At 38.2% G+C, this 13,799-nt stretch overlaps 1 protein-coding gene across 1 annotated transcript in view; it reads right to left on the bottom strand.

The window, feature by feature from the left end:
- The window catches only part of dars1 (aspartyl-tRNA synthetase 1), a 48,985-nt gene that overhangs the window by 24,254 nt on the left and 10,932 nt on the right, over nucleotides 1-13,799 (bottom strand). Inside the window, exons 6-8 of the mRNA XM_067443586.1 lie at nucleotides 8,590-8,692; nucleotides 1,415-1,517; nucleotides 233-313 (exon numbers count right to left, since the gene is read on the bottom strand). Coding sequence (XP_067299687.1) covers nucleotides 233-313; nucleotides 1,415-1,517; nucleotides 8,590-8,692 — 287 coding nt within the window. The remainder of the gene's footprint in view (nucleotides 1-232; nucleotides 314-1,414; nucleotides 1,518-8,589; nucleotides 8,693-13,799) is intronic.

A 13,799-nucleotide genomic window follows, 5' to 3' on the forward strand; every position in this document is an offset into this window, starting at 1 on the left:
GCTGCATATATAATGTATCTAATGGGAAGTATGCTTGAACTTTATAACAAAGAGAAGCACGCAGGAGTAGAGAGAAAACATCCCCTTTTTACTCAACCTGCCTAACTGAACTTGGACTGGATTATCGTAACACAGAACTGAGAGAACTGTTAAACGCTTTAAGCTTGCATTTGAGTTTGGATCTTGACTCATCACCCGCAACACTTTGACTTCTCACTTCTCTGTATCTCACCTCATCTCCTTCTCCCTCAGGTCTGACAGCGTCCTCTAGCTGAAGAGGAAGTCTGGCCTCAGACTGGCTTATCACATAGATCTAGGACAAAGACAGAAAAAGGGAAAGAGAGTTTAAACTATGGTTGAAGCTTTAATACAAGACTCCTCAAGAAAAAGACGTTATCTAGCATAATGTCTAAAGGTTCACACCAAGAACGATACATATAAAGATAACTTTATTAACGTCTGCACTAGAAGGCGATATCATTCTAAGTGCATGCTTGTCTGTCACTTCAAATGCTCAAGCTTGTAAAAGCAGAATGGATTCGGATTGGCTGTCAATGTTTTTATAGTTCATCAGCTCGGATAACATCGTTCTGCAAGTGCGTCCACCTATATTGTTTCTCTGTGCCTTTATCTGTGAGGTGTGAACGATTTTAAGAACTATATCTCTATAGTTATTCTCCCTTGGTGTGAAAGGGCCTTTTCCATCAAATTAACATGAATTTTGACCTCAACTGTCCCTGGTCGCTATTCACAGAATTAGATAAAAGCAGCTTGTAGACATTTTGCTATACAGCTCTTTTTATATTCCACAGAAGAAAGAAGACAGTCAGGTTTGAAACATGAGGATTAGTAAACATTGACAACACATTCTTTTTGCAGGCCTTATTGTAGTGAAAGATAATGAGGATTATTGTGTAACTGAGCAATTTATAATGGTCCTTGACGATTTCTGCTTGTCAGACTGTACGACCATGATCTAGGCTCTCAGCTGTCATTAATGTCAGACCATATGGCAGTCAAGACACATGAAAACTTGTCCAGAGTTTTACATCAACAACCCATTCACGTGCGGTAACTGGGCTGCATTACACGCGGGAATTAAATGGAGGCTAAACACTCTAACTCATAGTTTGTCTTGAAAAATGAAGACAATTTGATGGTTGCTGTGGGAGAAGTCACACTGCAGGACTGTGTGCCAAATCTTTTGACACTGCCAGAATTTCAGAGGTCAAATTTGACTGCATTCATCAATCGGCTGTCGGTGAATAAGTCAAACTAACGACCAAGACTTCAGCTTTTAGCCTAGGATCAGAGGATAAAAAGCTTTAGGATTTTCAAAATTTGTCTCAGAAATCGTGGCCAAAATTGTATAGTGTGAACCCGGCTTAAATTGAGATGAATCTTTGATCTCTACCCTCTCAACATGGAGCTCCACATCCTGCTGAGAACAGCTCTCGATCTTCTGCTCCACCTTCTTCACCACAGCCTCCACATCAACGATGCTCTCCTTTGTAATGCTGTGAATGGAAAAATTCAGCATGAGGATGAATGGGAAAAATGCATTTAGACAGCTGATATGACATGAGACAGCAGTATCCTGCAAAGTTAAACACTGCACTCTAAACGTTATTACAAATGTATCATTTTAATATATAAATATACACAGATTTATGGTCGTTTTAGAGACCATACTACAATTTAAAAGTTTGGGATTGGTATGATTTTGTTTGTTTATTTATTCTGCTCACCAAGGCTGCATTTATTTGATCAAAAAAACACAGTAAAACATATTACAATTTAAAATAACTTATCTATTTTAATAAAGTTTAAAATGTAATTTATTCATATGAAGCTTAGCTGAATTTTCAGCATCATTACTCCAGTCTTCAGTATCACTTGATCCTTCTGAAATCATTCAAATGTGCTGATTTGCTGCTCAACAAAATTCTTACTATTATCAATTTTGAAAACTGTTTTGTGGAAACCATTATACTTTTTTCAAGAGTTTGATAAATAATACATTCAAAATAACTTTTTATTTGGTAACACTTTACAATAGTTAACTACATTGAATAGTTGAATAGTTAACAACATTGAACATTGAATAGTTAACAAATCCACTGATTTGGCTCTATCACCCTCTCTCCTCTCCACCTATCGCTGGTGTGTGGTGAGCGCACTGGCGCCGTTGTACTGTGGCTGCCGTCGCATCATCCAAGTGGGTGCTGCACACTGGTGTTGGTTGAGGAGAGACCCCTGACAAGCGCTTTGGGTGTACAGTAGTACATATGAAAGCGCTATATAAATGCCTCATTCATTCATTCATACATTAGTTAACATGAACTAATAATAAACTGCACTTTCCTTTGTTAATGTTAATTTCAACATTTACTTACACTTTATTAAAATCTTGTTAACATTAGTTAATGCACTGTGAACTAACATGACCTAACCATCAACAGCTGTATTTACAGTGCATCCAGAAAGTATTCACAGTGCTTCTTATTCCTAAATGGATTAAATTCATACATTTTTCCCTCAACTCTACAAACAGTACCCCAAATTGACAAAGTGAAAGAAATTTGTTTGAAATCTTTGCAAATGTATTAAAAATAAAAATGAGAAAAATCACATGTACATAAGTATTCACAGCCTTTACCATGAAGCTCAAAAATGAGCTCAGGTGCAGCCTGCTTCCACTGATCAAACCAGTAAATTGGCAATGCAGGTAAACCGCGTTTACATGACTTTATTAATAAACCAGGTTATTTCCTTGTAGTGAAATCAGTTGTGGTGTTAAATAAAGTTTGTCAGCGGGATATTTACGGCTCTTATATTACATGCAGTTCCAGATGCAGCGTTTTGACTAAAACTCTTCTACTTCTGCTGTATGAGAAGAGAACACATCTTTACAATTTTCTGGGTCTTAAAAGAGTCTGTGTTTGTGATATATGTCCTTATTTAATGGAAAACGCTAGCTCGATTTGTCTGGATGCTAGGGGTGTCCATGGTTTACCGATTGACCGATTAACCGTTAAAAATTGCGTAACCGAGTGAAACATTTTGCTCGGTTAAGTGGCGTCAATGACGTGCCTTGAATTTAGTTGTAAAATATGTTTGCACCCCTAGAGACCGCCAGAGCGCTCCCAGACATTTGTAATATCCACAAGAAGAAGTCATGACCAGCTTTCTAAGCGGGCAATGAACGGCAATGAAGCGGGCAAAGAAAGCGTGGGAGCACTTTAAAAATGAGAGTGAAGTGGCAAAATGCAAGTATTGCAATGCAGTGCTTACCGCATTTTCAGGCTATAAGTTGCTCCGGAGTATGAGTCGCATCAGTCAAAATATGCGTCATGAAGAGGAAAATAACATAAGTTGCACTGGACTAAAAGTCGCATTAGGGCAGAAGCAGAGCGGGAGCCGCGCGCGCTGTGCATAACGGATCAGAAGAAAGAAAGTTTGAAGTGAGAAACTTGTGAATGACTAGCGAAAAGCAGACGTTACTTTAACTATAATGAAGAAAACAAAAAAGCTAATCGCGGACTGAAAGCAAGATGGCCAGAGCTGAAGGGACGAGTCCACAGATGCTTTCTCTGCCGGGAGAGGCTCAGCCGCGCGAGTCAAACGCTGTGTCTGTTTGAATCATTCTCGGCTGCATATTTTACTAACGTTACATGCTCTAATCGTGCAGGCGCCCTCGCGGCCACTCGCATTGCTCGTGAACTGGAGCGCATCTCATCCTAATTTAACGAAACTCAGCATACGCCTCGCAGACATGAAATAGATCTTAAGAAACTTGAAATGTCTTTTAACAATTTAAAACGAAAAGAAATAGGCTACTCTCTGATTATGTAATCCATAATGTGCATTTCTCTCTATAGGCGCGTTCACTACGGAGATGGTGATCGTCAAATTAATAAGCTAAAAATAACCCTGACGCACACTATGGTTAACCGAGTATTAACCGCTAAGGGCCTCGGTTAACGGTTAATGAAAAACTTGAAAACGTGCAGCCCTACAGGATGCATTTAAATCTGCTCAAAGTTTGCATTTTTGTCACCTATCACACATGCGCACTTTAATAAGCGAGACAGAAAGCAAGTTAATGCGTTTACATGCAGCGCAAAATCAGGGTAAGAGACAAAAAACTACCTGTTCTGACCGGTTTATGCTTGCGCCGTTTATGACCTTACTCTGATAAAAGAAAACGGGTTACCGCGTTTACATGACCATGTTCATTGTCGGCTTATTAGGCATAATCGGCTTAAGAACGTGCATGTAAACGCACCCAGTGCATGTCAGAGCACAAACCAAGCCATGAAGTCCAATGAATTGTCTATAGACCTTCGAGACAGGATTGTATCAAGGCACAGATTTGGTGAAAGGGTACAGAAACATTTCTGCAGCATTGAAGGTCCCAATGAGCAGAGTGGCCTCCATCATCTGTAAATAGTGCTGGGACGGTATGGGTTTTTTCTTACCACGGTTGAAAAGCAAGAAATTCCCACGATTCAGTGGTAAACCCAATTTAAACCTGTGATATTTTTTAAAAAGTTTAGTGTGTGTCGCGCACACACACAAGACGCGCAACAGGCATAGCGCCACTCCTCTGTTGCGCGTGTGACACACACTAGTAATTTTCTGTAGTTTGATCTGTAAATTCAATTGAGAGTATAACTAATGCATATGCTACTTTGAATACTGTAGTCTATTCCAGATATAGCCTACATTTTAAAATAATAAACACTCAAACATCTTTTTCATAAGCATGCATGTTTATTTTCCATCAGTGAAACAACACACTAGCCTGTAAAACATTTAAATGATTATAAGTAAATAATGGTAATCTTAAGAATATAAGAACATTTTATATTTGTTTAAAAAATATTTGTTTTATGGCCTATTATAGCAAAGATGCGTCATGCCGGTCTGTGCTTTGAGATGAATGTGGGACACGAGCTGGAAAGACACCATCTTGAATATCTTCGTCTTATTCAAACACTTTGGCCTGAATGGCAAGCGTCATGTCTGGATGAAACCAGACTCCGCTCATCACCTGGCCAATACCATGACATGTTTTTCAACGGCAGGAACTGGGAGACTAGTCAGGATCGCGGGAAAGATAAATGCAGCGATATACAAAGACATCCTTGATGAAAACCTGCTCCAGAGAAAATCCCCTCACAGACCCTAAACTTTCCAATGGTAGTATACAGAACACTTCTCTTTTTAAAAAAATTGGACAATAATAAATTGAATATGAGAGTCTCATTTAAAAAAGCAAAAACATATATATTTTTAAAAATAATAAATACTTTTTAAGACTTAATGATAATGATCTGCAACAAAGCATTTCACTTTAAAACTAAACTGTTTTTCAAACCACTTTCCGAATAGCACACATGAAACAAAAACTGCAAAACAACTTCATGGAAACTCATGAGATGAGATCATATCATTAGGCAACGGCATCTAAGCAATTCTATTTTGTTACAACTATTTCTCCCATGTGATATACACAGTTCTCCTTTTCACTGTTCAAACAAACATTGCTGTTGTGAAGACAAACCACCTCACTTTGACTCTGGCGAAACAGCATGTATTTTAAGTTCTTTACATCACAATCCGAAAGGCCACAGGTTTCTCACCACCACAAACACTGATAAAAAATATTAGCAATAACGGGAATTTGCCAAAATATGACAATTCTATAATTTACTTAACCTCTTCTCATTCCAAATGAATATGTTAAGCATTATATTCTTTTTCAGTGGAACACAATATTTTTTCAAAGCATGACAGACACGGTCACTTTGAACCATCATTTAAGATCTGTCCAAAAATTAAATGCGAGGGTGAGTAATTGACCACATTCATTTTGGATGACCTACTCCTTTCAGTGAAACAATATTAGATTGGCAAGCCTAAGCCACGCCGCCTCTCTAAGGTCAAACGTAAAGATGACGGCCAACTGTCTGCTGGAGAAGCAGACGGAACAAATTGAGATTGCAACCTTCAGCTCTAGTCATTACAAAGGAGTAATGAGAGACCAGAGAGAGTGAGGTTGAGACGCGCCAGTCCCTGCCAGCTGCTGCTCAGAGAGCGGCCACATCGCTCTGGGATCAGTTCTGCTCACACGGCTCGCTCAAACAATCTCCATACAGACACTCTTCATAAGTCCTGATTAAGTCTGGTTACTGAACACTAAGCCGCAATGATGGGCTCGGCATTAGTGTCCGTGTATTGAAAGGATGCTGGCCTGAAGGGAGAGGTGGATATAAAGAGAGGATTACACAGGGAGCAAGTGTGTTTGACCTGCCCTCTGATTCCGCTTGTGCGCTTTATCCAAAAACATTTCGATTTTCAACTATATTTACTGAAGAAGATGAGCAAGCACTGCTAAAAAGTAAGATAGAGAGCTATTCGTCTCAAATATGAGTTTGTGTTTCAGGGATGAAGACTACACATCCACTGACCATCATCTAGGAGGAGCTGTGCTCCAAAGCACATGGTGCTTGTCTGTAGCGTTTGAGGTTGCATGGTCTAACCAGGAAAGAATCTCTAATCAGGATCTTGAGCACCCTATGTTCCGGAAGCAATCCGTAACAATCTATTATGCACAGATGTGGCATTGAGGAGGTGAAGTGGTGTAAAGAAAATTATGGTGGACATCAGCACTAAGTGGCTTTATAGCTTGGTTGATATCCAAGATAAATTTCCATACATACAAAGGCATAAAATCTACCATGGTAGGTTCGATATAAAATAACCATGTAATGTACACTGTAATGCATCCAAGTTGATTATTGTTTTTAGAAAACATAAAACATTTCTGCCAAGTAATGATAAAAATGTTTATTTCAGCGAGTTTTAAAATATTTCTTTGAACATGACCCGTCCAAACTTATTTATGTTATGAGCCAGATTAATGAACAGCTTGCGCCAGTGCAAACCCTCTATTGGGGTTAATTTTATTTTTTAAAAGGCACAATGCAAAATGAACGTCTAAATGGCATGGGCAGTTATTTTTGCGGCTGACCTTATGGCATATGCATATCTAGGAGTTTCCCTTTCAGACAGAGTATTTATGGGAGGACAGTATTTAAATGAGTAATGCAAGGAGATTTACTAAGGTTTGCGTTCGTCAATTTACAGGTGTCTGCACCCTTATTTACCACCCAAAAAAGCACGTCTTAAACCAGATGCTAATTTGTGCTTCTCTTGGTAGATTGTGCTGGTCATTATGGAAATGATCCGGCTGTGTCTGTGTTCTTTCATTTGTGGGACCCCGGGGAGAAGATAGCATGCACAACTTTCCAATCACGTCTGCGTTTTTTTGGAATTGCGCTCTCACGCTAATTTTCTGTTTAGTAAATCTGACTAAACTGTATTTTATGTATTTTACAATGGGTTTTATTCTTCATTCTGCAATATTCAAACAAGCATGATATTTTTTTTGTCAATAAGACTTTCAAAAAAACTGTTTTAGGAAATGTGTGTTTGCTCTTAAACTAAATTCCAGGTAAATATTGAGAATGAGCATCCTAGAATAAGCTAATATTGATCTTCATTAATTTCAAATAAGCCAAATCATTATTTTAGATAAGTCTGTTACTCGGGTACATAAATTTAATTAACAAGGTATTTGATAGAACAATTTGAGTGTGTCAAACATGCTGCAACAACAGTCAAAAATGGCATTTCATGTGGCAACTAGATTATTTCATTAACATCCCCTAACTGACACTCTCCAACTTAACTGTTATGTTACTCCAATAACATTTGCGTAATACAAAGAGAGGAAGTTTCTCTAACAAACACAAAATCTGCCCAAGTGATATGCGATGTGGGGAAATTCTCATCTAAGATTTCTGCTGAGGTAAAATCTTCCAGTTAGATAAGAAATAACCAAGTGCAGAGATATCAACCAGGACCCTTTGAGTCAAGAACATTTACAATAAAATGTAAGCAATGGGAAACAAGATCAGCAGTGTAAGGAACTGGAAAGTAACTCCCCAGACCACAACACCCTTCCTAATTCATGACTGATAAAGTGAATAGAATTTAGCTTCCATTCAATACTACATGAGCAGAGGATGTTAATAAGGTCAACCAACAAACCCTCGGACCCTCTTAAAAGACCGGAAGTTGTCTTGGAAACAAAGTGACTTGTCTACCATAATAAAGGCATTAAAACGGATGAATCTGATGAAACATTTCCATACATCCAGACTGAATCGATAATAAATAAGAAACTAAATGGCACCTCAAGTGCTACATTGTGTGTTGTATTTGTGACTGAATGTTGGTTCTATTGTCCCACAACCCTCTATTTGACCCCAAACCCAGAGTCATTCATTCAGGCCAGACGTTTAAGTAGATCCCTGTCTCTCTGATGTATCTACTGTTTGTTGTTTTAAAGGGAACGACCCATTTCGGTGTTGAGGGAAAGCTGTTTCCGACTGCAAAAATGGACCTTTTGTTCTGAAGTGAAACTTTATCGATCGCCACTTAACATGGTCAACTGGAATGAGTCGCCAGGACTTCACTTTTCCCACCATTGTTTGACAGGAAACATAGCCTACTCACTTAGCTGCAAACTTGACCATCTGCTTGCTCGCGCGATCTCCCACGGCGATCAGGGCCTGCACGGTAAACTGCTGGTGACGCAGGACCAAGAAACACTGTTTTCCTAGAGGAAAAACAACCTGTCAGTTAACACACCTCAACATTGTACATTAAAACCAGGATGGTACTATGATTCAAATGTTGGTGTTGGTGTTGTTTTTAAAGAAATTAATACTTTTATTCAGCATTACACATTAATGCTGACTATACAAATAAATGCTGTTCAAACAAACTTTCTATTCATCAATGAATCCTGAAAAAAAGTATCAGTTTACGCAAAAATATTAAGCAGCTCAACTGTTTTCAATATTGATAATAATAATAAATGTTTCTGAGCTCCAATTCAGCATGTCAGAATGATTTCTGAAAGATCATGTGACATTGAAGACTGGAGTAATGATACTAAAAATACAGCTTTGCCATCACAGGAATAAATTACATTTTAAATTGACATAATATTTCATACTATTACTCTTTTAGTTTATTTTTAATCAAATAAATGCAGCCTTGGTGAGCATGAAAACCTTGACAGGCCTCAAATATTTGAGTGGTAACCTACTACATCACACAAACACAATGTTAGGGGATTCTTCAAAGTATGAGCAATAATAACACCACATCTATTATCATCATGGTAATAATGTTCCCATTTTCACAATCCAGTCTCTAAAGGGATCTTACTCTTGCATGAGTGCATCAAATTAAAATAAGCTTTGCAAATGCAGTTTCAAACACGTTCGTGGTTAGCATATGGTTTCCGATTACAAAACCAGAATTACAAGAATGATTGTATCAACAATAAATATGAACCAAATACTTGAGAATATTTCCTATTTAGACCGTCAAAGACCCTTATAACAAACAGATTTGGGCCTGAGATTGTAGAGCAGTTCGGTTCAACACTAATCATAATCAGAAGAGTTAAACAAAAGTACCAAATGCACTGGCACTAATCAGCTATCAACAGCCTGGATGTCTCTTTGAAATACACAATGTACGTACTTCTGACTTGTCACCAAATTGCTAATCAGACACCTTGAGAGTGAACAAACTCTGATTTGTGTAAACTTGACACGGACCAGGTCAAGATCAGAGACCACCCAGACTCTTTGAAGTCCCCCTCAGTGTTCAGAGACTGACAGACACTTAAAAAACAAACCCTTCATCCCAGAGCAAACCAGGATGTTGTTGTGATAAAGAACATCCTTCAGGCCAGAGTGCACTGACAGAAGGGAAGCTGGAGGTTAAAGGATTCTTGACATGGAAGTTGTCCTGGAAGGAAAAGTTAATGATATAGCCATAGTACATGGTTTATTCATTACTGCACTCTTAAACCAGGCATTTACACGCAGATCACTTAGACTTTGATTGTGTGGGAGTGGGAGAGACAGGGGAACCCACAAAGTTTCACTTAAGCTGAGGATTCAAGCTTCCTGAACAGTTTCTATAAATGTCATTTATTATTAACAAAACACAACCACTGAAAGCATGTCAGTTTTGTAGTGAAAGTGGCCACTATTTTCATCAGCCTTCGTCAACATTACAATTCATCCAAATAAAAATGTGGCAATGATAAGGCACATGTTGAGGGCACCCATATCCCCCATGGTCCTCATCACCCGCATTAATCACGCGTGTGGTAAATTACAGGACTGGAAACCTAGAAAAAAATATTTTTGTCATGACTATTACTTTTGCAAATGTGCATTACGGTACATGCATTGAGGAACATAAGAAAATAAGTCTACATTTGAAGTTAAATACTGACATACAGCTTACTGCATTCTGTGCATTACACATACAAAGTATACTACAAAAACAGTATGAAGTATGCAACAATACATTTTTCAAACTGTAGTATGCTATGACCGTTGCATGTTAATTTAAAAGAGTAATTCACGTCAGAATATAAATTTAACTGAAGTTTTGTCTGTCTTACTTCAGTCAAAAAGAAATGAAGGTTATTTGAGGAAAACATTCCAGGATTTTTCTCAATATAGTGGACTTCACGTAGCCTAGAAATCTAGATGCACCCTGGCGGCAGCAAATCCAATCTGCCCACGAGTGGCGTCTAGCAACTCTCAATACCCTTCTGAGCTGTAAACGCCAAACTCTTGCCGGGCCAATCACATCGTGTATAGAGTCGGTGGGCGGGGCCATAATGACGACGGCCGAGTTGCGTTTGCGTGCTTCTAGTAAACACAGAAACTGGCGAACGGCGGCGGTCTTTCGAATCAGCTTTGACCACGAATCTGGAAGACTTGGAGTTGAGCTTTTCTCTGAGAAAAGAACGGTTTTGCTGACCGGATATGGCGAATGTTTAATCTGTCAACAAGCTCTGCTTCACCTTCGTTGCTCTGGTTGGTGTAGCGCTATCCTATCGCGTGGAGAGGGAGTTTGAAAGACAACCATTTATCCCGCCCCTCGGATTGAGCTGTCAATGGTGAGTTTCCAGACCAAACATCTTGATGTGGGTCTGGCTTGTCAGGCTAGACTTCATGGGTTGAAGGTCCAAATTGCAGTTTCAATGCAGCTTCAAAGGGGCTCTACATAATCCCAGCCGAGGAATAAGGGTTTTATCTAGCCAAACGTTTCTAAAAATGTGATGTTGAAAAAGGTAGGGTAGGGTGAAAAACTCCAACTTCAAAATAGTCCGACATAGTTGGTTAACTTTTTATTTTTTTATTTTGTAAAGGACATTTGACTTAGTCTTTGCACACTAGCTTTGTAAACAAGGTCGGTACTTCTCTGCCTACGTCATGCGTGACCTTTCCAAAGCGGCTACGTAAAGCATGGCGCATCGCAGAGAATGCTAGTTGAGCATTTGTGGTTAAAATGTATATACATTTGTTTTGTTTTTTTAAATGACCAATCATTTCACTAGATAAGAGCCTTATTCCTTGGCTGGAATCTTGTAGAGTCCTTTGACGCTGCATTGAAACTGCAACTTGGACCACTGTACCCCCTTGAAGTCAACTATGTGGAGAAAAATCTTGGAATGTTTTCCTCAAAACCTTACATTTCTTTTCAACTGTAGAAAGACATGACCAACTTGGACGACATGGGGGTGAGTAAATTATCAGGAAATTATCATTTTAAATTTCTAAAATTCGTTTTTTTTAAACTTTGTTAAGCAAGTAGAATCCAGTTATCACTTTTATATATTAAAAATACATGTCTTTTTTAATTCAACTTTGGGTTAAAGCTAACTAAACTTATTGCTAACTAAACTTATTGCTAACTAAACTTATTGCTAACTAAACTTATTGCTAACTAAGCTAACTAAACTTATTGTGGTCAGATCAAATAATTGGGAAGACATGTTTATAACAGCCACTCAAAGTGTAAGGACATTCTGGGTGCACTCCACTGTGGCATAAGCCAATTTACTGTGCTCTTGTGTGTAATTTAATGTAGTGTGCTCTTGTATGTAATATACATGTGCTGGTCATATAATTCGAATATCATCAAAAAGTTGATTTATTTCACTAATTCCATTCAAAAAGTGAAACTTGTATATTATATTCATTCATTACAAACAGACTGATATATTTCAAATGTTTATTTCTTTTGATTTTGATGATTATAACTGACAACTAAGGACCATCCCAAATTCAGTATCTCAGAAAATTGGAATATTGTGAAAAGGTTCAATATTGAAGACACCTGGTGCCACACTCTAATCAGCTAATTAACAAAACATTGAAAACATTGTCATTGTCCAAGCACATTAATAGAAAAGCAAGGGAAGGAAAGATGTGGTAGAAAAAGTATACAAGCAGTAGGGATAACCGCACCCTGGAGAGGATTGTAAAACAAAACCAAATTCAAAAATGTGGGGGAGACTCACAAAGAGTGGACTGCAGCTGGAGTCAGTGCTTCAAGAACCACTACGCACAGGCGTATGCAAGACATGGGTTTCAGCGGTCGCATTCCTTGTGTCAAGCTACTCTTGAACAACAGACAGCTTCAGAAGTGTGTCGCCTGGGCTAAAGACGAAAAGGACTGGACTGCTGCTGAGTGCCAAAGCAACCAGAACCTAGTTTAAGGACCATGGTATCCCTATTCTAAATTGGCCAGCAAACTTGCCTGACCTTAATCCCATAGAAAATCTATCAGATACTGTGAAGAGAAATATGCAACATGCCAGACCAAACAATGCAGAAGATCTGAAGGCCACTATCAGAACAACCTGGGCTCTCATTTCACCTGAGCAGTGCCACAGACTGATCGACTCATTGATCGACACTGCATTGCTGCAGTAATTCAGGCAAAAGGAGCCCAAACTAAGTATTGAGTGCTGTACATGCTCATACTTTTCATGTTCACACTTTTCAGTTGGCCAAGATTTCTAAAAATTCTTTCTTTGTATTAGTCGTAAGAAATGTTCTAATTTTCTAAGATACTGATTTTTTGTAATTTCCTTAGTTGTCAGTTATAATCATCAAAATTAAAAGAAATAAACATTTGAAATATATCAGTCAGTGTGTAATGAATGTATATACTATATAAGTTTCAGTTTTTGAATGGAATTAGTGAAATAAATCAACTTTTAGATGATATTCTAACTATATGACCAGCACATGAAATGTAGAGTGCTCTTCGCAGTGTATACAGTGCAGAATGCAGTGCAATACCTTAATTTTTGGCAGTCTGATAAAAAAAATGAATCAATACAGAGATCATAATAGTGGTTGATAATACTTCCTGTTCATTCATCACAATAAGAATTGAAAGTTGAGTGCATTCTGAGAAAATGTATTCACATTCATATTTTGGTAAATGAAGAAACGTGCTGTCATGTTAACAAAATTTTGGTGGGCAAAGAAAGTTCATTGTCCATTACCGATAGTGAAGAGATGGATGGTGAACCACTTACTCAGAAATTAGGTCATTTCCAGACTTAGCAGTTTTATAGTGGTCTTGGGATCTTGCCTGTTTAAATTTAATTTCAAAATTTAATTCAATGCAAAATCCATGTGAAGAAATTATTTGCCTCATCTTAAATTCCATATCAGGTGGATTCCTGTTCAGATGACTGTATTTCGCCCCACAGAATTTTTCTATATATGTAAATAATATATAGGGATAATTATAAAAGCGTCCACACCTGCTATCCCTCAAGCAGTGATCAGTGTGTATTTAATAAGCGTGTCAGCGCTGTCGCGGTA

This window comes from Pseudorasbora parva, chromosome 5, assembly GCF_024679245.1.
Source record: "Pseudorasbora parva isolate DD20220531a chromosome 5, ASM2467924v1, whole genome shotgun sequence".
NCBI lineage: Eukaryota > Metazoa > Chordata > Actinopteri > Cypriniformes > Gobionidae > Pseudorasbora > Pseudorasbora parva.